The following is a 23,937-nucleotide window of genomic DNA, read 5'->3' on the forward strand; positions in this document are numbered from 1 at the left end:
CACTGCATTGTATAAACAAATCACAACATTCCTGCAAGGTAAGTATTGTGTATTCAACAGATTGCTAAAGGGATACAGTGCCACAAAGAGCCCTACCCCAGCTCATCTAGCAAATCAGTGACAGAGGTAGAGAGAAAATCCCAGAATCCTGGATACTAACAATCATTAAATGACACTGTTGAAACAGACTCCTTATTGGACTATAAGCACAAGTGCCCTTGAATTCAAATATACTAGATTTAGCAAAAGTGAGCAAATGTGTGTATGCCAGTAGGCATACTGGTGTGGCTCTCAATGCAGGCTTTATTCTGTGCCTGTGGAAATGAACACAATCCAGTGTTTCCCAGAGATCCTGTTTTAAACTGACAGTGAAACACAACCAGAAACTTGGAGGCTACGTCTAGACTGGCATGATTTTCCGCAAATGCTTTTAATGGAAAAGTTTTCCATTAAAAGCATTTGCGGAAAAGAGTGTCTAGATTGGCATAGATGCTTTTCCGCAAAAGCACTTTTTGCGGAAAAGCGTCCGTGCCAATCTAGACGCGGTTTTCCGCAAAAAAGGCCCGATCACCATTTTCGCGATTGGGGCTTTTTTGCGCAAAACAAATCTGAGCTGTCTACACTGGCCCTTTTGCGCAAAAGCTTTGTGCAAAAGGACTTTTGCCCGAACGGGAGCAGCATAGTATTTCCGCAAGAAGCACTGATTTCGACAGTAGGAAGTCAATGTTCTTGCGGAAATTCAAGTGGCCAGTGTAGACAGCTGGCAAGTTTTTGCGCAAAAGCAGCTGCTTTTGTGCAAAAACTTGCCAGTCTAGACACAGCCGGAAGATGGCCAGTAGAATACACCCACTCTCCTTGATTTACAGAGGTTTGCTCCAAGGGGTCGACTTGCCTTACATGTTTCATTATTGACGGGGGACAATTTTCTGGGTTCAAAATAAGTATTTGTGTGGATGTTTTAGTTCCCTTTCCCACTCTGCTGCCAAGAAGTAATAGCAATTTTAAAAACGGTAGGCACAGCTTTTGTAGGGCCTAAGGCAAGGCAAGGCAGCGCATTCCCTCTGGTGCCAGGACCTCTTGCAGACAGAACTAGAAGTGCTTGATCTTTACAAACTGGAGACGTCGAAAGACGACGAGGTGAACGTGACTGGTAGGTTCTACCTCGTGATTTTTGATGGCGGGGGGTTTCCTAAGCCGTGCCCGGTAAAGCCCCCCGCGGAGTGGATGGTGAGACCCGCATTCGCCGATGGGGAAACTGAGGCACGAAGTGGGGATTTGTGTGGTTTCCACGGGAGATCAGGCGCCGGGGGCGGGTCTCTCTGGACGGGCGGCGCTGTGCAGCGAGGGGCGGGCTGGCCGGGCGGGGAGGCTGAGGGACCCGCCCCCGACCCCGCCCGTGGCGGGCTGAGCGCGCTCGGTTCGAAAGGGGGCGGGACACGGACAGACCGACCCGCCCAACGGCCGGGCAGAGGCGCCTCCCGGCACGGACAGACGGACACGTGGTAGGACCCGCCCCCCCGGAGAGAGCCCCACGGCCGCCCCCCCCCCCCCCGCCACCGGCAGATGGGCTCCCCCGCCCAGGCTCTGCTCCCCCGCACAGACACAGCAGTAACCCTTTACCCTCCCCCAGCTCAGACAGACAGACGGACACAGCAGTAGCCCTTTACCCTCCCCCAGCTCAGACAGACAGACAGACGGACACAGCAGTAGCCCTTTACCCTCCCCCAGCTCAGACAGACAGACAGACGGACACAGCAGTAGCCCTTTACCCTCCCCCAGCTCAGACAGACAGACAGACAGACGGACACAGCAGTAACCCTTTACCCTCCCCCAGCTCAGACAGACAGACGGACACAGCAGTAGCCCTTTACCCTCCCCCAGCTCAGACAGACAGACAGACGGACACAGCAGTAGTCCTTTACCCTCCCCCAGCTCAGACAGACAGACGGACACAGCAGTAGCCCTTTACCCTCCCCCAGCTCAGACAGACAGACAGACAGACGGACACAGCAGTAGCCCTTTACCCTCCCCCAGCTCAGACAGACAGACACAGCAGTAGCCCTTTACCCTCCCCCAGCTCAGACAGACAGACACAGCAGTAGCCCTCTAACCTCCCCCCCAGCTCAGACAGATGAACACAGCAGTAACCCTCTACCCTCCACCAGCTCAGACAGACACAGCAGTAGCCCTCTAACCCCAGCTCAGACAGACGGACACAGCAGTAACCCTCTAACCCCTGCAGCACAGACAGACAGACGCAGCAGTAACCCTCTGCTCCCCAGCACAGACAAATACTTGGTAGCCCCCCCCCCCCAGACAGCCACCCAGCTGTACCCCCTGGACAGAGAGAGAGACACTCCATAGCTCCCCTCCCGCATAGACACAGCAGTAGCCCTCTACCTGCCCCCACCTCAGATAGACACAGCACTAGGCCTCTGCCCCTCTCCCTGCAGCACAAACACAGCAGTAGCCCTCAGCCCCCCCCCCCCCCCAGCACAGACACAGCAGTAACCCTTGGCCTCCCCAGCACAGAGAGACATAGCAGTAGCCCTCTGCCCCCACGGCACAGACACAGCAGTAGCCCTTGCCCTCTTCCCAGCACAGACACACTGAAACACAAAGAAAAACAAGGGCATTAAAAGAGTGAGGGGAAAGGCAGCCGGAGACCAGAGGCAATTCAGACTGACTGACTCACTCACACACATAGCCCCAGCTTGATGGGCAATGGAGAGGGAGGGAGACAGGCCCAAACAAGCTGATTTTCCAGCAGTGCAGAGGGGCACATTGAGGCACACTCTATGGGGGGCCTATGGGAAGCCAAGGGAAAACTTCAGGGATGTGCTATTCAATGGGAAACATCATCCTGGCCCCAGGAACAGCTGGATGTGCCCATGGCTGTTAGGCCAGCGTGGGATGGTGGAAGGGCATCTGAGTCTGTAGCTTGGAACACACAGATCTGGCTGCTATTACAGCCTGCTCCCCCTGATGTGGTAGGTTTGGTTTCCCTCCCACATCGTGGGCCTGCATTGCTGTGAGAGAGGCCTTTCCATGAAGCCAGTTTGCAGCATGCAGAGGTCTCGTCTGAGCTGTGTAGAGAGCATGGAGAATACGAATAGGAGCTTGAGCAGCAGGAAGAAGGAAAACATCCCGCCTCTGCTGAGACGCTATCTGCAGTCAGGTAAGCAACTGTGTCTGCTGTGATGTTTTTAGGGCACATGACACTGTTACCTAGTGTCTGTCCAGGTAACCTACCAAACTGGGTGTCATGACGTGAGGTCCACTGCTTTTCATTTCCCCGTTAGCTAATTTATCTGTGCCATCCTGAGGATGTAGCTCTAATTAGACATGGGTCAAAGCTTCTTTTCCATGGACATCTGTAATCACAATGACAAGCCAGCATCACTAATCATGGGCGATAAGCTTCTTAAAGTGCCTCAGCTGGGGTGCACTTGCTGCTGGGATTTGGGGCATTAAGTGGACAAAGCTTCAGGTTTGCAGCGAGTTCAGAGAGCCAAACACACAGAGACATTTGTTCTCGTCCCCGAGGTCCTGGCTGGAGCAAGCGGCATGTCCTGTGGTGGCTATCGAAGTGAGTAACTTCATACAGGGGAGGTGGTTTAGCCCAAAAAGAGACAGTCCCACTGTCTATATGAGCTACACCTTGTCGTGTGGCTGTGGCGCTTGGGTTGTGTGCCAGAGCAATTTCCCCTGGGAACAGCTTAGCTCCTCCAGGCTCGGCCCAGGGAGAGATTTCCCTCTAACCCAACCCGGTACAGATTACAGTGCTGTTAGTGGACCACCATGGGAGCTAGTATGGTTCTTGGCAGGCAGAGTGTGCAGGGCATAAAGTACTGCAAGATTAAGGGGAGAGAAGGTCTGACTATCACTTAGCAGCCAGGGCAGACCTGCCCATTTTCCTGTTCAGCAAAGTAACATTTGCGTGCCTCTTATCTAAACTCAGTGAGTCAAGATTGGGTTAAAAGCCCATGCGCGTGGTGGTCTATAGCACTGAGCAATCAGGAAATCTCTAGTCCAGAATCACTGTGTGACCTTGGGCAAGTCACTGCTCTAAGTCTCCGTTTTCTTGCCTGTGAAATGTAAAAATCTACCATCTTAAATCTCTGTGGATGGGGAAAGAATCCACTATTGGGTTACAAGCCCTTTATGTGCATGGTGGTCCACTGCTCTGAGCAATCAGGAAATCTCTAGTCTGGAATCACTGTGACTTTAGGCTCAGTTTCCTCACCTGTGAAACATAAAAATCTACCATCCTAAATCTCTGTGGATAGGGAAAGAACCTACTGATCTGATTTAAGTGCTGCATGTTTCCTTTGTTATTGATAAAGCCTATTAGTATTGAAACAGAATGAATTTAAAACAACCCAGTTGACTTTTTATTAATTATGCTGTTTGTTTCCTTTCAGAGAAGACATTGAAAATAAACTAATTAGTTTCACTTTTGTTTCTAGTCTGTTTCACTTTCCAGTGCCAGTGTGCTAGGTCAGTGCTGCACAGATTAGTTTGCAATTACTTGGTTGTGTGTAGTGGTGTGTTTTTTTTTTTTTTTAATCCTGCTAATTGTCTTTGGAATTCCAACAACAAAATAGTCAATTGGTTGGAGAGTTTGTAATACTTGTTTTTATTTCGAAGCCTAAATCTGGGTCTGAGTTTGACCTGGGTCCCTTTTAAGGCTTATCTCTTCTCTTAGTCTAGACTAGTGTTTCCCAATTTTATTTGGCCACGGAACCCTTTTAAACTCGAAAGAATTTTGCAGAACCCCTAATAATAAGTCTAATATATGGACATCAGCACTGAGTAGTGACATCATTGTCCTTACTCTCTGGCTAAGCTGGCATTACACAGGGACACTTATTGTGGCAAACACAAATGAAAATTGTTTTCAATAAAATTAATAAATGCTTACATATTAAGTATTATTTTTAAATAATAAAATATTATTGTAATGGAATTTTCTTATTTTCATTTTGCGGACCACCATTTGGGAAACACTGGTCTAGACACTTTTAAAAATCTTGTTGGCCTTGATCAATAAATCCTGATTTTTAAACTGTGAAACTGCATCCTCACTAGAATTGGGATGACATTTCTCAAAGCGTTAACTAACACAGGTTAGCTAATGTGGATTTAATATATACCATTTTTTTCTAGTCTGCATGAGATCTAAATGGGTTGGGTAAAACAGTTGTTAAAATCTAATCCTAGCTATGTGGTAAGGACCTAGTGCTTGGCAGAAAGAAATGTAATCTGGACTGGCATAGCATATGTGTCTATATGAGGGAGATTGTTTGCTTATAGCTGCTAGATTCTTAAATTTAAAAACAGACGGATATGACACTGTGGTGAGCGTTGACAGAAGGGAACACAGCACCTGAAGGGGCTTATCCCTTTGTGACTTGGGCTTATCATCAAACTCCCCCCCCCCCCTTTTTTTTTTTTTTGCAACATGCTGCTAGCTGTGTGGAAATTCCTGGGATGCAATGAATCCTTTTTTGAAGAACCATCATGCTGTGCTTTGTGATTATGCTTTATGCAAGAATAGGCACCGATGCCACGCTGGAAACTTGTGGAAAGTCTGTTCGCTTTTTAGATGCCAGCCCCTAATTAAAATCTTCCCCTTTGCAATATGTTTGAGAACGCATAAAAGACCGTGCCAGACGTTCCCAACAGATAATTGTAGTATCAGTGAATGAGTGTCTCCTTCCCGGCTTTGATCAGATCAATGGCTGAATTTCTGTGTCAGAAGCACCCACAGTCCGGGCCTTTTTCCAGGAGAAAGAGGAAGAAATGTACATAGTCTGGAATTAAGCCTCAGTCTGTAACACCTGACTAAAGATAATGTTGGCTTTCAAGTGTATTTTTCCCAACACTCTTCATGTGACAAAGATGATTGGTGTTCATTTCATAGACTGAACCAAGACCCCAGTCCCTAACAAATGGGGGGCGCTCCCCCGATTCACTGAGTTTGCTGAAGGGGGGGACGTGTGTGAGTATATTTCAGAATGTACTTTTCAGCTCATATTCACTGCCCCCCCTTTTCTAAAGTGACCTAGTTAAACTGCTAACTTCAAGCTGTTCTGTCATTTCCCCCTACTTGTCTCTGATACTCTGATTTGTGTGGCTGGAAATAAGTGATTTCCTATTTTAATCAACCAACGGGCCAGGAAGATGGGAGTAGTGGTGGGGATTTCTTCCTGTAAGCATTAAAAAGAGGTGAATGGTAATAGTTCCTGCCAATCTTCTTACAGAAGTCAGGGGAATGAAAGCACCTAGCCCCCTCAGACTGACCTGGTATCTCAACAATGGGTATGAGCCTATACCCTGGAGTGGGCTTTGAACAGAGGCAAGACTGCTAATTAGTGACCTATGTGCACTTCAGCTCTACTTAAAACATGCTCTGGTCTTGTAATGTAGACAAGACTAAACTGTGATTCCTCAATGTGCTGGCAGCCTTGGACTCTTGCATGATTTGGGAACATGGTTAAAACAAAGTTCAGTTGCATCTGTTCAGCCAGGGCACTATCAGGTACCCCAACCATGGAGGAATTAGAGTGGATGAGACCTATGCCCTGCTGACACAGACGAGGGAGTGTCCATGCTCCAGTTCAACTAACCACCTTGTTTGGAACTGTTTAAACACGGATCTTGCTAATTTGATGGCAGCTGGGCCTACTCATTCTATAGAAAACCATCTGTAGAGTCAGACTAGTATGTGCTCTGGCCAGGGGTCAACTGTATTCGCATCTTACTAGCAAAACCTGTATTTAGTCAAGGTTCTGGCTAATGGATCCTGAGCTGAAGTTTAACTAGGGCCTTAACCGGGGTTATCCTTAGGATTTATGGGGCTCTATGCAGTACTATGGAACTGGTGCTCCTATGCCGCACGACAGCTGGGGGCAATTTTTTTTAGAGATGTGATTTTATAATCTTCAGCAACATAGTAATGATATATGTTCAAAGCAAATTTTAGATTAAGGTCCTGTCAACTAACTCAATAAATTCAAAAGCTTCAGAGGGGTAGCTGAGTTAGTCTGTAACAGGAAATACTTACAAAACAACAAATAGTCTAGCAGCATCTTAAAGACTAACAAAACATGTAGATCCGTGGTCCCCAACCCGGTGCCCGCGGGCGCCATGGCGCCCGCCGGGCCCTTTACATGCGCCCGCAGAGCAATCTGGGCTGGCCCCGCCCCCGGGCGTGTGGCAGGTGCCAGCCCCAGGCGCATGGCTGGCCCCGGCCCTGGGTGCGCCGCGCGTGCTGGTGCCGACCCTGACCCCTGCCCCCGGGGGCGCCGCGCCAGCCCTGGCCCCGGCCCCGGCGGCGCCGCGCGGAACCTGGGCAGCCCCTGCCCAGGATCGCAGCACATGCCGGTGCCGACCTCGGGCGTGCGGTGCATGCTTGGCCCCGCCCCAGTCACGTGGCCTGTGAGCGGCCCCGCCCCCATATGCGCAGCGCGTGAGTAGCCCCACCCCCAGGCGCCCGGCAGCCCCAAAACGTTGAGGACCACTGATGTAGATGGTATCATGAACTTTCATGGGCACAACTCACTTAAGATGACAGGAGTGTTGGAAGTCCAGATTCAAGAATAAATAAGGGAAGGGAGGGTGGGAGAAGGAAAAAAATGGGGGAGGGGGGAAGACAGTGAGTTCAGAAACTGACAGGATACATCTGGGGTGAGCAAATGCCTGTTAAATGGCTTTGTTACCACTTGAATGGCTCTTTCACAGGTTAGATGTTCTGCAAATGGGTCTGGGAGGCATTGTCACTTTAAAGTTACCTAGATCCTCTCCAAAGGAAGCAGAGCCACAGAACAAGGATAGGAAGAGATGGCTGAGTGGACATTAAGACCCAGTGGTGCCCAAATTTTCAAGTGCCCTACGTAAATGGGTAAGAATGGCACTGGCCTTAGCAATTGGTGGCTGCAGGTGTAATAATGCTAGAAGAGATCCTTCTTTTTCTAGGCTGCTAGGCTCCTTTTGAGACCTGGGGCTGTTCTCTTAAAATTCCTCCTGCCCTGCCAGAAGATGGTGTCTCTCTCTAACAGGAACCCAGTGAAGTTCATGGTATTTTCAGTTCTGGGATTGAGGCTGACTGGAGAGAAGAGGTTCATTATATGGGGGCCCTTGAGGTGTGTGGAAATCTATGCTGCTGGGGATGTGGTAATGAACTACCGATTCTCTCTTTAAACAAACTGTTGTTGTTTGTCTTCAGAGCACAGAAATATTCAGAAGAATGTGAATGTGAATCTGTATTTGGGCACTGGAAGCCAAGCTGAAGCTACTCATCAGTGGCCCAGTGCTGGTGCATTCACTGTAACCCCTGGCTGGGAAGTGGAGACAGGCAGGACTGCACCAGCTGTGAAAGGCAAAGGGGACAAGAAGAGGGATCCCAGCCTGATACAGACTAATCTTTCTTGCCCTTCTCAGCCTCTCAGGGCTGCTGCTATCCCGCTCTCCAACTTCTGTTCCCAGCAGCAAAATAACCTCTATTGCAGGCTGCAGCGGCACAGCTCTGGAAAGGTGGGATGTGGCAATCCCCCGCTGCCTTCATCAGCTCCGCCCCATGTGGATCTTCAGCGGAGACGCTCCTGCCTTGACACAACTGGGGGAGCAGGAAGTGGGGAGAATGTGAGTGTCCACCTTGCAGAGAAGAGCCTGCAGGACAGGAGGAAACCAAAGGAGGGGGTTAGCCCCTGGGACCAATCCTCTGTGCAGTGCTCCTGCTATCACCTTCCAGAGGGACGAAACCAGAGCAATGAGCAAGCAGTGAAAAAGCAGCAACGTGGACCTCACGTGACTTATGGTGCAGATGATGGGGATCCTTTACGAGCTAGTACAGAGTTCCTCTCCCCCACAGTAGTGCCTGTAATCACCTCTGCTGGGCTCCTTCCCCCCCATAGCCCAATGGTATGTCCCTCTCCAGGGAGCTCCAAAAGAAGTGTGAACTCCTTTTGTCCGGGGCCTGCCCTCACCTTGGACGAACTAGGTCCCCCCAGCTTGGCTGAGCCCCTTCCCAGCTCTGCGGCCCTTCAGTCTCTCTTGAAGTCCTCCAAGACCTCTGCCAGCCTGCACTGCTCAATCCAGAGGCTTCAGCAAGAAGCTGCTTTCATGGGGATATGGAGCTCCCTCCCTTTGGATCCCAGGTCTTCTCCACGCGCTTGCAGGATGTGCTTTGCACCTGCTGTCCTGAGTGTGGGGGAGCAGCTTGCCAGAGACCAGAGCAGTGCTAAGCAGGCTAGAATGAAATGGGTTCCCCCATTTGTTAGGGACTGGGATCTTGGTTCAGTGTCCTATGACTTGGGGGAAGCCGAACCTACCTCTCTTTGTCAGAGGTGCAGAAATACTGAATTATATCTGCAAAGAAGCAAAGCGTCAGGTAGGATCTGGCCAGGATCCCTCTGTACAGGTGCCAGCTCAGTCTGCCTGGTGGATACAGAAGCAGGAAGTCCCCAGGAGAGCTCTCCCTACCGCAAGTATCAATCTCAGGCACCGCACACTCAAGGGGGAGGCACATTTGGCCGCACAAAAACTAATTTCCCTGAAAAGCCACTTGGGGCAGAAGAATCCTTTGCCAGAGCAGCACCCTGTGCGATGTGTTGCAGGAAGGCCCTTCCCTCTGGGTCAGACCCAGGTGATCTGCAGGTTTCACTGGAGACACAGGAGGGTGGGTCTCCAGTGAATGTCAGTGTCACTGTGTATGGGACTCCAAGGGAAGTCCATCTGGAAGTCCAGTCTCCTTCTGGAGATGCAGGGAGCAGTCAAGTCCAGCAGCTTAGTGTGGGCTCCATAGATGTCGGCGCCTCAGAGCCTCCTGAAGAAGACCAGGGAGTTGCCACTGACATGGATGGTACAAATGCTCCCAGCGAGGGAGGAATTGAAGAACACTCCCAGGAGGCCTGCAGGGTTCTGGGGCTCAGTGCTGACCAGGACCAATCTGAGATGCTTCCTGCAGAAAGGAGCAGCAGGAAAGTGTGGAACTGCGAGGAAAGCAGCCAGGTGCAGGACGTGTTACCACCATGGGTAAGGCTGCTGTCAGTGCATGACATCTAGGTTCTCCTGTTCATTTCTCTTCCCTGAAGGGGCAGAGTGGTGGTCCGTCCCGCTCGTATCTCTGATGTGGGCCTTAGAGTAAGCGTCACCGTCACCTTTGCATGTTAGCATACCCAGGGAGGGAAGGCAGCATGGTGGCTCTGACTCTGTTGCAGGCGTGGCAATGGAGCGCTGAAGGCCAGTTCTCCCACTCTTTCTCATGCTGAAATTAAAGGAAGCACTTGCAGAGCAAGGCTCTACTCAGCATAGATTGAGCCGAGGCAGGCAGCTGGGACCACCTAGCCTCATGGCTGGACGTTAGACTTTCCCAACCAGAAGGGTGGTGTGAGGTTGCCCACCACCCCAACCACAGACTGATTCTTCCACCTGTGGGTTGTGAGTACTTGTGAAACCAGCACATATGGTGGCTAATACCAGTGTGTCACTGTCTGCTCTTACCTGTAGGATCCAGAGAGCAGCTTCCCATGTTTGGAGATGAAGGAGAGAAGGTAAAATGGGGTTGGGGTCAGGGGTTGCCATGGGAAATGTGTGGCATGGTTCCAGGGACAATACCGCAGGACACATGTAGAGTGGGGAGAGTAGTGAGCCCTTTGAATATAAATACATGCAGCATCCTGAACGGAGTATACTAAAAAACCCCTCTTTGGCACATCTTTTAACTTTCATCTTGGTAGCTACCAGCAGAAAGCAGAAAGCAATACTTACGCCTGTTTGGTGCAGGGCTGTGGCTGAGTACGTGGTGTGGAAGCCGCTTTGGAGAAGCTTGGGATCACAGTCCATGGGAATAAGAGGACTAGCTGAGGTGGTGATTGCTAGACAAGGAGATGGATTCCTACCAGTGTACCCTGTAAGCTGGGCGCTTGTGCGTCCACTCGGGAGATTCCAATACAGCCCAGCTGATTAGCAGAGTGCTCATGGCCAGGTTTTGTGTCTATGGGTGGTGCACTTTTGCACTTGTCTCGGTACACACACATTTACTCTGCCCATATATGGGAAAAATCTGAGGGAACACTGATTCCTACTGATGTGTCCTGGCTGGATTTGACCTTCCTTCCTAAGTTTGGAGTTCAGTCCCTCATTTCTGTTTCAGCTCTCAGGTGCTGGGTAATAGGCGACAACTAGCCCGGTGCTTCCAGGCCTGGAGAGGTTACATCCTCAGGAAGAGGACTGCAGCTAGGGAGCTGTACAGGCAGCAGCTGCTTCGTAAGGGGCTTGGGGCCCTACAGTGGGCGGTGCAGCTGAGGAGGGTGCAGATGGAGACTGCCCAGCGCAGACACGCCCTGGCTGTGTTGGCCGTCAGCTTTCACAGGGTAAGGATGGTGGAGACAATAGAGGAGATGATACCAGGGAGCTGTCCTGCGGTAAGGGGGGCAGGAGAAGCCTGCCGGGGTAGGGTGCAGAGTGGAGTGGGAGCCTGAGGCCTGGGGTTCTGGTGCAGGCGGCTCTCACCATATCGCTCCTCTTCCAGTGGAAGGAAGCTGCGGTGAAGCGAAACGAAAGCCAAACCTCCCAGCAGGAGCCGGTGACTCTCTCCCAGGAGTCGCCAATAGATCTCGTCAGGCTGGGGAGGAGTCCAGCTGTGACCGCGCCAGTGTGGAGCCGGCTGGCTGCAGGGTCCCCACAGGAAGCGATGTGGCCTAGCCGGTAAGCTGGGATTTTCTCATCAACGGCTCTTTGTCTTGGATGGCTGCTGGGCTGGAGCTGGAGGCAGAGGAACTTTCTTTAGTAAGAGAAGCTCAGCTGAAGGGTGAGCTGGTGCACAATCCTTCCCAGCTCTGGGGAGACAAGAGAGGGTTTCCCGGGCGGGAATTTACACTTACGGCCTCTGAGCACTGGAGGATCCTACCTCAGACATGTTCACGCTAGCATTGTTGGTCAGATTTTGGTGCCGCTGATGGGACAAGAGGGAAACCCTGGGTGACTTCTCAAATCCAGTTGCTTTCCACACGCGTGGAGGGGGGTCAGTGAGTCATCATCCGATTCTTCATCCATCCCTGGCAGGAGGATGGATGTAGCAAGGGGAAAGACGTATTTGCTCAGGTTCTGTGGTAGAAGAGCTGAGTCCAGGACAGGAACAGCCCTGGAGGAAAGGGAGGCCTTGGTTGTAACCCCTCCCTTGCTTTGGATCTGCTAGGGCCCTCTCTAGTGATCTCTGGGGTTAAACGTGAGCTTGGGACTTTTCAGGGTGGAGGCAGACCTGTGGAGGCAGCTTCATCGCAGGCAGAGAGCAGACGAGCTCTGCCAGAGGATACAGGCCATCAGGGACCTGAGGCGGCTGGCTGGTAAGCACTTGCTCCAGAGCATTTGACAGATGTGGTTGAACAGTATGCTCCAGGCTGGAAGGAAGGTGGCATTTCACCTGACTGCTCTGCTGATCTCGAATTCCTGCCTTGTCTTTGCCCTTTCAGGACCTGGTCCTGTGAAGTGATAGAGAAGCTAGATAATTTCATGGAGGTTAGGTCCATAAAAGGCTATTAGCCAAGGGATAAAATGGTGTCCCTGGCCTCTGTTTGTCAGAAGCTGGAGAGAGATGGCAGGAGACAAATCGCTTGATCATTGTCTTCGGTCCATCCTCTCTGGGGCACCTGGTGCTGGTCACTGTTGGCAGACAGGATACTGGGCTAGAAGGACCTTTGGTCTGACCCAGTATGGCCGTTCTTATGAAGTGCTAAGCAGTGGCTGGTGGGAGTGGAGACTGCTCAGCATCTCATAGGACTGGATACCTATTGTTCTGTTTGTATCCTCCTTTGCCTTATCTCCTACATGAGTTCAGTGGTAGCAGATGCTCTGGCCACAGCAATGTGAGCTTTCTCTTGGCAGTGCCCAGCCATTGCCTGCAGGAGTCCCACCGATGTGATGGTATGAAAACACAGAATCATAGTACACTAGAGCTGGAACAGACCGCAAGAGATCAAGTCCAGTTCCCTACCTTCATGGCAGGACCAAGCACCATCTAGATCATCCCTGATAGATGTTTGTCTGACCTGCTCTAAATATTTCCAGTGATGGAGATTCCACAACTTTCCTAGGCAATGTATTCCAGTGCTTAACCACTCTGACAGGAAGTTTTTCCTCATGTCCAACCTAAACCTCCTTTGCTGCAATTTAAGCCCTTTGCTTCTAGTCCTATCATCAGAGATTAAGGGGAATAATTTTTCTCTCTCTTTCTTGTAACACCCTTTTAGGTACTTAAAAGCTGTTACCCTATCCCCTCTCAATCATCTCATTTCCAAACTAAACAAACCAACTTCTTTCAGCCTTTCCTCGTAGGTCATGTTTTCTAGACCTTTAATCATTTTGTTCCTCTTCTCTGGACCTTCTCCAGTTTCTGCACATCTTTCCTGAAATGTGGTGCCCTGAACTGGACACAATACTCCAGTTGAGGCCTAATCAGTGCAGAGTAGAGCAGAAGAATGACTTCTCGTGTCTTGCTCACAACGCTCCTGTTGATGCATCCAAGAATAGTATTTGCTTTTTTTGCAACCGTGTCATATTGTTGACTCATATTTAGTTTGTGGTCCACTCTAATCCCTAGATTTACCTCAGTCAATTTCTCTAGTTTGTCCAGATGATTTTGAATTATGACCCTATCCTCCAACATTTTAAGTTCTCTTCAGATCCAGTTTTTCTCTCCCCCCCCCTCCCTTTATCTGGTCTTGTAACACAGCAGCTTTCAGACTGTGGCACTTGCAGAAGGAGCTGCTGGACAAAGAGGAGGCCAGAGTGCAGGAAGCCCGGGCCCTGCTGGAGAAGAAGCAGCTACAGAGTGTTTTCCGAGCATGGCGTTCACGAAGCTTGGAAACCGAGCGGATTTGGCCTCTGCTGAGTCAGATCCGGAGAGAGCTGGCTGCTCGGTAAGAAAATGTGGTGCAGCTTCCTTCCCCTGGGAATGTCAGATTCAGTCTGGAACATGTTCTGTTGTGAAAAGCCAGGCAGTGACAGATTCAACCCAGAATGACTCTATGGAATTCTGGACAAAGCCCTTCCCTTCTTACTGCTCTAAATAGTTGGAGATTAAGTCAGTGCTTATGGGAGGATGTGGGGCAATGGGTAGAGACAGACGTCACATGGACCAGTATGGGGCAGCCTCCCTTGCACAGCTCAGTCAAGTCAAGTGTGAGCTCTGTGCTTTGCTAGCCTAGTCACCAAACCAGAGACTGCCAACCTTGCTGAATTGTTACAAAGGGTGCGCTGAGTTTGTGATGTGGGCAAACGGATTAGGAGAGAAGAACCCAACTCCTTTTCCTTTCCTGACCCAATTTGAGACTTGAACTCGGGTCTCCAGAATTGAAAAAGGCTGGCACGCTAATAGCACTGGTGTCTCCCTTCACTTGACATTATCCCACCCTGTGACAGCGCCCATATGAAAGATTCAGACTGTGTTGTGTGTAAGAACTTAACGTTGTAGACTGATGTCTACCACAGCTTGCCAAGGATCGTGGTGGAATCTCCATCACTAGAAATTTTAAAGTCAAGATCTAGGGATGTTAGCTATCGGGTCATTGAATTGTCATGTCATCGCATACAATTTTATCAGTTACATGACTATTCGATAGTCCCTGGGGGCAAGGCCAGCGGCCAGAGCTCTCCCAGTCCCACTCCTGGGGAGCTCCCTGCTATCCCATGCTGCTGCTTCTCTATCAGAGGGGAGCCAGTTTAAAAACCAGTTCCCCTTGCAGACCAGCTACCAGCTGCCTGGAGCTGCTGCCTCTAATACAGAGGCAGCAGCGCAGGGTGGCGGCAGCCCCTGTCTGCAGGGAGCTCGGTCCTGCTGTGGACAGAAACTGCTTTGTGGCAGCCTCGCCTACCCTCACCCCCCAGCGCTGCTGCCTTTGATACAGGGAGCAGCACGGTGGGGACACACAGCACTGCAGAGCCGGCATGCATGGGTTGACTCCAGCCTGACTCCCTCACCCTCCGCACTGCTGCCACTCTATCAGAGGCAGCAGTGCGGGGGTAAGGTGGGCAGGCAGATATGGTGCTTGTGAGGAGCCTGCTTAAAGCCAGCTCCTCATGGGCACCGCTCCTGCTCCTCCCACTTTGCTGCTTCTAATACAGAGGCAGCGGAGGGGGGGATGTGAGTAGTCAACAAGATTAACCGATAAGTCTAGTCTTCTTGGTTAATCGTATATGTTGACATCCCTGTCAAGATCACATACTTGTCTAAAAGATCCGCTCTAGTTCGAACAGGAGTTAATTCAGGGAATCCTAAGGCCTGTGTTATACAAGAGGGCAGAGTCGATGATCACACTGGTCCCGGACGACTGAATCCTCTGCTTATCCAAAGATCAGGTACAGCACAGGCAGTACTCGTGCAAACTTCCCCAGTACAGTCCCACTAAGAGGCCTCACCATTGACCTGGGAAGAGGGTTGAGTGGATAGTACAGTCCCCATGGCTCATCCAGCTATTGGTTTTTCTGTTGAGACTGTCAATAAGGGGGCCAGTTGCTGTTTGGGTGCAGTGGATTCCTGTCCATCGGGAACTGGCCTGAAAAGCCCAATTCATGTCATGTAGGCACCCAATAGCCATCCAGTAGCAAGATGTCTGGAGTCAGGTCTAGGACCGAGAAGTGGAAGATGATTAGTTCAAGGGACTGTAGCATTCTCCCAAGATCCCGACATTACCCAAGCACTCTGGGAACGAGCTAAGGACAAGGGAAGCCTGATTCACAAAAGTCCCATAACTGCCAGAAATAACCAGTTGCAGCTGGATTTATTTTATTTTTTGGTCTCCTCAGGTGCTTCCGAGCCTGGAGGCAGTTTGTGGAGCGGAAGGCATTGTGCAGGCACAGCCTGGAACATCACAGGGCAAGGTCCTTGAGGAAGTGCTTCCAGCAGTGGGTCCTGATGCTGCAGCGCAATGAAGCAGACAAGAGGACAACGATGAACTTGCTGATCCTGAGGCAGAGGAGATGTTATGGTGAGGAGCTGAGGACCTATCTAGTCCCCTTAGGATCAGAAGATATGGAAGTGCCTCTGCTTTCCCCTCCGCTTGTGGGGCATTGCAGACTGGATGGGAGCTTTTCCTTGGGCAGCATGAGTCAGGTCTGCTGCACTCAAGAGGAAACATGACACTAATGTGAAGTGGCAGTCGGGAAGAGGGTTGTCCCCCTTGGCCAGCTTAGTGACACTGCAGGAAGATGGGGTCTTGATAAGCCTAGAAGGAAACACAAGAGTAATCTAGCAAGGAAGCTGTGGGGTGGGGTAGTTGGTGGCTGTCCCCTGCATCCAGCTGAGTTTCTGAGCATTGAAGAATCACTCCTGACAAATGGCTTCTCTCTCTGTGTGTCTCTTTCTCTCTCCTGTCTGTCTGTGACCTGAAAAGGACAAGTCAGCTCAACTGCCAGTGGGTCTGCGACGAAGGAAGATGAAGCTCATCCATGCTTAGCAGTAAGGAGATGGCCCCTGGGGAAAAGAGGTGGCTCTTTAGATGAGCTCTATCAGCGAATGACGCTCCAGAGGATATTTCTGCTGTGGAAGGCGAGGCTCTGTCAGCAGCAACAGGCTGAGTAAGTGTTAAGATCCAAGGCTGAGGGAACACTTGGATTCTTGGAATCCCAAGTTTCCTCTGGGTCCCTGAGCAAGAAACCACTTTGGTCTCTCAAATTGTGCCTGCCACAGAGTCTCTCTCTTTCTGGTACAGATGAAATTACATTCAAAGGAATGAACTGAAGGGATCTGTCTAACCTATCGAAAGCCTTTGAGGGGCTTATCATGGCCCCAGTGAGACCTTTTTGAGGGTCTGTGCATGTGTGCTGTCCATGCCAACCACAGAGGCTGCCAGGAGGGGCTTTGGGCTGCTCTGTCAGGAGAGGTCCCTGCCTAGGAGCAGGAAAGAGATTACTTCTGATGGTACCTTAGCGGCGCCCCCCTAAAATGTGTATGAGAGGTTTCCTTCTCGTTGATCCTGAATTTCAGAGCTTTTTATACCCACAGCTGCATCATATCTAGTGTGATGGGGAAGAGATGCCTGCATTGCTGCCCATGGTACTAGGCGTGTCACTATCTGAAGGGCAAGTGTTCTGCAAGGCTCTTCAAGGACCTGCTGCAGGCCCTGAGTCTGGAAATGGAGGGGTGGAGGCTGGTGCTAGAACCCATCACGGATTCAGAAATCAGCACAGCACGGTCTTCCTTTCTCTGCCCCCACCAGTGTGCCTCAGTGATCTAGGAGCTGGGGCAGTCTCCATGTTCCACTCAGTACTTGGCCTCCCTGTGGCTGTGTAGGGCCGGTAATGCCAGTTACCGTGGTGGGATCCATCAGGTGACTCTCGGGTGAGACCCCTCACCCACTGTGGAACAACCGTCCCATGGTCACTCGCCCTACTGAGCTGGGCAGGGTTTGAATAGCAACCTTGAGATGAAAGACCCTATAGCCCAGGGCTACTCAGTACACAGCCTGCAGGCCACATGCAGCCAGCAGCCTGTTTTGTTTGTGGCTCACGGTGCAGTTTGGGTTTATGGGGGGCTCAACACGTGGCCCACAGGTGGAGCCAATGTAATGGTCTTCTGTTGACATGGGTTTAGTCGTTAAAATCCTGGACTGTCATTGCTCGTTAAAAGTGCTGTTCTATGGGTGGAAATCAGGTAAATGTTGCATGTTGTTAATATCAGCAGAACTGACTTAAACGGGGTCTGTGTGTCGTGTAGTTTTGCCTTAATCTTTGTATTCATGCCCGTCAGTGGCAAAAGCTATTTGCATATATATTTGCATGTAGATGCAGCCACACTTAAGTTGCGGCCCTTAGCATGTGCTGTGAGTATCATTGTGGCCCCTGGGGCTTCCGAAGTTGAGTAGCCCTGTTATAGCCCATCGCCAATCTGCTGCGCCATATGCAAACTTTCCTCACTCTCCCCTCCTCCTCCTCAGTGCCTTCTCCCAAGCTTTGGAGCAGTGCCGACTGCGGGAGGCTCTGAGGTGGTGGCACCAGAAGACACTTCAGCTGAATCCTCTTAACCACGATCCCAGGGCACCTCCTGAGAAGCCTCTTGCCTTGCTGGATTCTGAGGAGTCCTCTTTGTCTTCTGGTTTCCACAGCAGCTCCCTCGCTCCTCTTGTTTCCCATGGCTTGTTGGAAAAGGTGAGAGTCCCACTGACAATCCTGGCTGCACCCATGCAAACGTTAGAGCAGGGGTGTTCAGCTCCAGGGGGGCCTGGGACTTTGAGGCAGTGCTGTCTAATAGTGACAGCAGTGCACTGGCAGTCTGCAGTATTTCTGCCACTGATTAGCTGGGTGGCTTTGGGCAAGCTATTGCAATGCTTCCCCATGTGAACGTCAGGTTGTCCTGGTGCCCTTCACTTTCACCCTGCCGATGTCGCACTGACCTGCTGCCCTTCACCCGAGTCTCTCAAAATTAAATCGCCCTCATTTTCAGATGGGGAAAGTGAGGCACGGATAAATGATGCCTTACGGCACTGAAATGCTGAGATTTGAACCTATTCTGCTTCGGCACAGCCCCCCCACCAACAAGCTGATCTGCTTGGCCTTAGACTTGAAGGCTCCGATGCCAGGGAGTTGGTGTGCTGCCGAGAGTCCTCCAGGCCCGATCTGAGAGAACTCCGAAGGGAAATCTTTCTGGTCCTGCCAGTCCGCAGTGAGGGGTTAGAGGGCAGGCTCCAGGGAGGCCCGGGCTGATGGTTCTGCTGTGTACTCATGACATCTAAGTAGCTAGTTAGAGATCTCTTTGCCATCACATGTGTGCCCATATCATACTGGCTGGCAAGAGCGCTCTCTGGCAGCAGAGGGATGGATGCATCTCCGCTCTCCCTAAGCACAGCGGCTAAGAGGGCTGAGCATAGGAGTTGAGGGTCATTAGCAGAGTGTTGGTTGCTAGGTACACTAAACATACAGCTACATGCTTTCCTCTGTGACCAGGAGAGCAGCTTCTGTGACAGCAGCCGGAACAGTCTCTCCTCCTTCCTGACCACCGAGGATAGCACACATCCGTCCCGGTGTGCCTGCTCTCTGCAGCAGCACCGCTGCCCAGACCTTCCAGCCGGGCTGGGGGAAGAGCTCTGTTTGCAGGCGTCCTCTCCTCTGCAGAGTCCCCGCGGCGGGTGAGTTGGATCCTGGAAAGAGGTGGCTCTTCTGTACAGATGGAGGTGGATTGGGTGGCTTCCAGCTACTCTTTCCTCTCCATCCCACTCCACCAGCAACGAGAGCTCAGCCTGGTGCCTGTGTCTTGCAGAGGGAATCAGTTGATGGGAGGCTGGCTCCAAGCGGCAGCTCTGTGTCGACCCTACAGCAGGATCCAGCCTCTTGCCCGTTACTCTGCATGGGAAGAAACGAGGTTCCAAAGTGACGCTTGGCAGGTAACGAAGGGTTTCTCTGTACTGCTCGATTCACTGAAGTCTTTGGGTGTCAGCCACTGCTAACCCCACCCTGGACCTGCCCGCTCTCACTTGGGTGAGACGGTTCGCCCAACAGACAAGTGTGCGCCGCGGTGGCAGACGAGCAGGGAGATTGGCCCCACAGTCCAGAAATGGAAAGGATCCGGTTTGACTTTGGTGGAGGGGTTTGGCGGTGCCGAGCGCAGCGTTGGTGCAGGGCTCGTGGGTTAATCAAGGTCACAGCAGCAGTGAGAGAGAGGAGGATGAATGGGGTCCAAACTCTTCTGGAGCCAGTGGGGCCGACAGGCTCGCTGGACTCCTGGGTAAGGTGGGGGGGAGGGGACATCTCTGTATGATTAGAATGGGTGGGGCCTTGGGCAGAAGGGGTGGGGCTAAAGGCTAGCCTTTTCCCAGGCAGCCCTCCGTGCCGTGTGGGGCTCTGACGGCAATTTAAGGGGCCTGGGGCTCTGGCCATTGCTGTAGTAGGGGCAGCCGGGAGCCTCAGGCCCAGGGGCAGTTGTCCCCTTTGTGCCCCCTCCATTGGCAGGCATGGCTGGATTCCAGACCCCTTTCTGGTTTGTTGTGTTGCAGGATTACGGTTCTGGAGACGAACTGGAGAGTCCCTGCGGCTCCCTCTGGCACCAGGCAGAGCGACGGCTCCTGCAGGAGTATTTTTTGGTCTGGTCTGCTCGGACTCAGCAGCATATAAAGACCCAGCAGCATCACAGGCTTGTCCTGCTATCCCGGTAGGAGCCCTAGAACCAGCTGATACTTGTCAGACACTCTTCTGCTGGCATCGTTTCCAGACAATCTGTAGAAATGGTTTCTGGGTGAAAATAATAGTAACCATCCCTCGCTCTTCTTATCCATAGCTCTCAAAACTCTTCGTCTAGGAGCTTGGCAACATTATCCCTATTTTACAGATGGGGAAACTGAGGCACGGAGTGGCAGTGACCTGCCTGAGCTCACCCAGCAGGTTATAGGACACAGATCCTTAGAGTTTCAGCACTAGGCCACCTGGGCCTTGAGCTCTGAATTAGGCCCAGGATTTTCTTTTCTAGAGTTCACTCCCCTCTCCCTCCCCTCTTCCCCCACCTTCTGGATTTCTTTTATTTCCCCCTCTCCAGAGCATGGTTTAGGAGCCCCTCGTTGTAGGCTGGGCAAGGAACCTCCTATGTAGAGACTGGCATGTCTGAACAGAACAGCAGATCAGCTTGCCCTGCTGTCTGTGAGAGTGGCCAAACACCCCCCACCCCTCCTGTCCTCATTCAATGCTCAGTGCAGTTCAAAAAGGAAAGATTAGGGCCTAAATTAACCCCCAAAACTGCCTAGGGGATTTAGACACACAGTTCCCATCGAATGTATGTGTTTTGTATGTCTCAATCCAAAGCTATTTGTCTTAAAACTACCTATGATTTTCCAACTGGCTACGCTCACCATGGTCCAGTACGATGCACAATCTCATGGTTAGAGCAGAGAGCTAGGAGTCCCGATGCCTGCATTTACTTCCTGGCTCTGCCACTAACTTGATTGTGATCTTGGACAAGTCACTTAACTTCAGTTCCTCAGTCTGCCCATCTGTAACATGGGAAGATATTCATGCCCACTCCTCGGGCTGTTATGAAGCTTAATTAATGCTTGTAAAATACTAAGCTCTCAGCTGGAAGGGGCTGCACGTATGCCAAGCACGAGTCCACTGCGTATCATTGGGTAAGAGCTCTTCCCCCAGCAAAGTGATCCCAAGTGACATTCCCAGTGTACTTTGCCTGGCTGTTTAAAACCAGGTCTGATGTAATTGCTGACGTTAGTCTCTCATGTGTTCTGCAACCCTCCCCCCAGGGCACTTCTTGGCTGGCACAAGTGGGTTGTGGAAGATAAGAAGCGGAAAGCCATGGCATCCCAATACCATGGTCTCTGTTGCTGCCAGGCTGCCTTTGACTTGTGGAAGCGGCGGCTAGCTCAGAAAGTGGAAGCTGACAGGAGATTCAGACATCAGATCCGCCAAACGGCAGCAGACGCCCTGCAGTGCTGGCATACCTGCTGGCAGAGTGAGTTAAACCAAGGCATAGCAGGTCCTGAATGCTGTTTGTAGAAGGTGATGAAGGACAAAGATATTTTGCTATTAAAGTGGTTGGAAGGAAATTCTGCCTGCCGAGCTAGCGTTGGGCTCTGTGGATCTTGGTGTTGCCCTTGTAATGAACTGGCTAGTATGTGCGCACCACTGCCCTCTGCTGGTTGCAACCAAAATAGCTCAGTTGTATGTGTCGTGCTCTGTACTGCTTATTGCGAAGGGAGATTCTCCTTTGGCTCAGGTGGTTTGAAGCAGGAGGATCTGAGTTCTACCCCTTCAGTCACTATAAAGTTCCAGGTGGTTGTGATGGGTAGTAACAACTGCGATGTCCTAGGTGACTATAGTTTTGATGCAACCGAATGGGCTGGATGCTGCTCCCATTTGAATTGTCAAAACTTCCTTTAGCATCAGTGGGAGGATCCAGCCCTCTGCAGCCTGTAATAGTCCTGCTTCCGTAGCACCCTTCATCAGAGGATTTCCAAGTGCTTTATAAAAACAGGTTGAACCTCTCTAGTCTGGGCCCCTCAGAATTTGGCTGATGCTAACACTCCTCCAACCCCCGGGAGGTTGATATTATCTAGCAGCATTACCAGCACTTCCATTGCTTACTGGGCTCTTTGATGAAATAACAACACAGAACACTGAGCACCGGGACTGGTGGCTGGAAACAAACTTTTATGGGACCGCAGAAAACTTGGCCATATCCAAGATAAGTGGACATCTAGCTAACTAAAATCATGCTGGACCACAGATGTTACTGGACCAGAGAGGTTCAGCCTGTAGTAAGTTCCCGTAATGCCCAGGGAGGTAGGGAAGAATCCTCTGTTATAGAGGGGTAGCTGAGATGTGGAAGAGCAGCAAAGTCATTTACTCACAGTAACACAATGAGGTGGTGACAGGAGATGAATCTAGAGTCCTGACGCCTCGTTGCCAGGTGGAACCACTAGGCCAAACTGCCCGGGAATTGTTTTTCACGCGCAGCGGCTTGTGTGGCAGGAATGATTAAAAACCCTGCACGAGCTTGTCTGAGAGTTCGGTCTTTGTGCTGCTGCCTGGCCTTGGTGATGTGGCTGCCTCCTGTGAGCTGCTTTGGCCTGACTCTTGGGTTTCCTTTCAGAGCAGCGCGCCCTGAGGGATCTGCAGCTGCAATGGGCCCGGCAAAGCACCCAGCGGAGGAAGAGGATAGTCCTGCAGGCCTGGCGCTGCTGCGCCGCCAAGTGCAGAAGAGCCGCTTTGTGCGGGGAGCGTCTCCTCCTGCGCAGGTTTGTCTGCTCCCCTGGAGGCCTTTCCTAGGGATAGAAATGTCACACGAGCTGGATCTGACCTGCACGGGGGGAGCTGGAGGCAACAGTTCAGGGGAATCTTGCATGACTGATGTTTCTGTGGAAATGCTCCCTTCCTTCCCCCTTCTCTTCTGCCCCCGCTTTGCTGCCGAAGTCCTGTGTGTGGCATAGCCTGTCAGAGTGGCAGTGACCCATAGCCCGATGCACCTCAGGAGTTCAGGGCGTGAGAACATGTCTTACTGGAGAAGGTGGCCTGGGAGAAGTGAAGTGACCCAGCTTGAGTGAGCGATTGTGCAGCCTTCCCTGTTTATAGGCCTTTGACTATTTCCGCTCTCAGATGGGGAGAGCAGAAGAGGAGGGTTATTCAGTCTTCGCAAGGAGTTTCCCCTGGTCTCTGCCAGGTAGGGTCAGGCCCATTGGAGTCTCTTTGAATAGCTCTCTCCAGGCTGTCTGCCTGCTTTGTGAGACTGCTTTGCAAGTGAGTAGGGTCATGCCAGGGATGAACTGGGCCCTCTATGTGCTAGGGCCCTGGCCGCCTGACACTCTGGGCTCAGTGCTGAAGGTGTCAGGGTTACAACTAGGCCCCACTTATGACCCCTGTGTTCACATCCTTATGACCCCTGTGTTCACATCCATGCTCCCTCCAGCTGCCAAGACCCCCAATGCCTTTAGAAAGGTTAATCGGTCACCTTCCAGCCATTTGGCTTTGGTTAATAACCCCCTAGTAGGCAGTACCAATTCCGGCGCTTTGCTGTATGTGCTAAGCTGGATCAGGTCTTGGATGGCAGAAAGCAAGAAGCTTTTCCTTTTGAAGATCCCTTTTACAGAAGGGCCTTGTTGCTGGGGATCCCAGGTCAGGCAGCAGGGGCCTGAGAAGCAGAATCTCTGCAGGAGTTCGCCCAGTGGGGCAAGAAGGAAAGATCTGCTTAGCCGAGAGGGAAGAGTCTATTGAATGGGGCTGGAGAAGAAGATGCAGGAGTGTTCAGGGAGAAGGGCTGGTAGGAATAATCTGTGGAATAGAGGATTGTTTTGATGGAGCTGAGTCTCCTGTGGTTTGACTCCCCTCTTCCCCCTGTATGTTCAGAGGAGAAGTTTGTTGGTTTTAAGGTGTCTCCAAGTTTAGCATGGGCTAGTGTCACTGCTTGGGACTCAAGCACAGGGGACAGAAGCGATCTTTTCTGAGCAG

The 23,937-nt window shown here is 51.4% G+C and overlaps 1 protein-coding gene across 3 annotated transcripts in view; it reads left to right on the plus strand.

The window, feature by feature from the left end:
• Positions 1-1,377: 1,377 nt before the first annotated feature.
• Positions 1,378-23,937, plus strand: part of C23H1orf167 (chromosome 23 C1orf167 homolog) — a 31,672-nt gene continuing 9,112 nt past the window's right edge. The window contains exons 1-16 of one of the 3 annotated variants that reach the window (XM_075906600.1): positions 1,378-1,502; positions 2,995-3,178; positions 8,231-10,038; positions 10,513-10,556; positions 11,159-11,378; positions 11,537-11,712; positions 12,253-12,350; positions 13,736-13,922; positions 15,808-15,989; positions 16,395-16,578; positions 17,937-18,147; positions 18,943-19,124; positions 19,256-19,379; positions 19,989-20,143; positions 21,237-21,445; positions 22,586-22,730. In XM_075906600.1, coding sequence (XP_075762715.1) covers positions 3,049-3,178; positions 8,231-10,038; positions 10,513-10,556; positions 11,159-11,378; positions 11,537-11,712; positions 12,253-12,350; positions 13,736-13,922; positions 15,808-15,989; positions 16,395-16,578; positions 17,937-18,147; positions 18,943-19,124; positions 19,256-19,379; positions 19,989-20,143; positions 21,237-21,445; positions 22,586-22,730 — 4,055 coding nt within the window. In that variant the 5' untranslated portion in view covers positions 1,378-1,502; positions 2,995-3,048. The other 2 variants (XM_075906601.1, XM_075906602.1) reach the window with 2 other exon arrangements.

This window comes from Pelodiscus sinensis, chromosome 23, assembly GCF_049634645.1.
Source record: "Pelodiscus sinensis isolate JC-2024 chromosome 23, ASM4963464v1, whole genome shotgun sequence".
Taxonomy (NCBI): Eukaryota; Metazoa; Chordata; order Testudines; family Trionychidae; genus Pelodiscus; species Pelodiscus sinensis.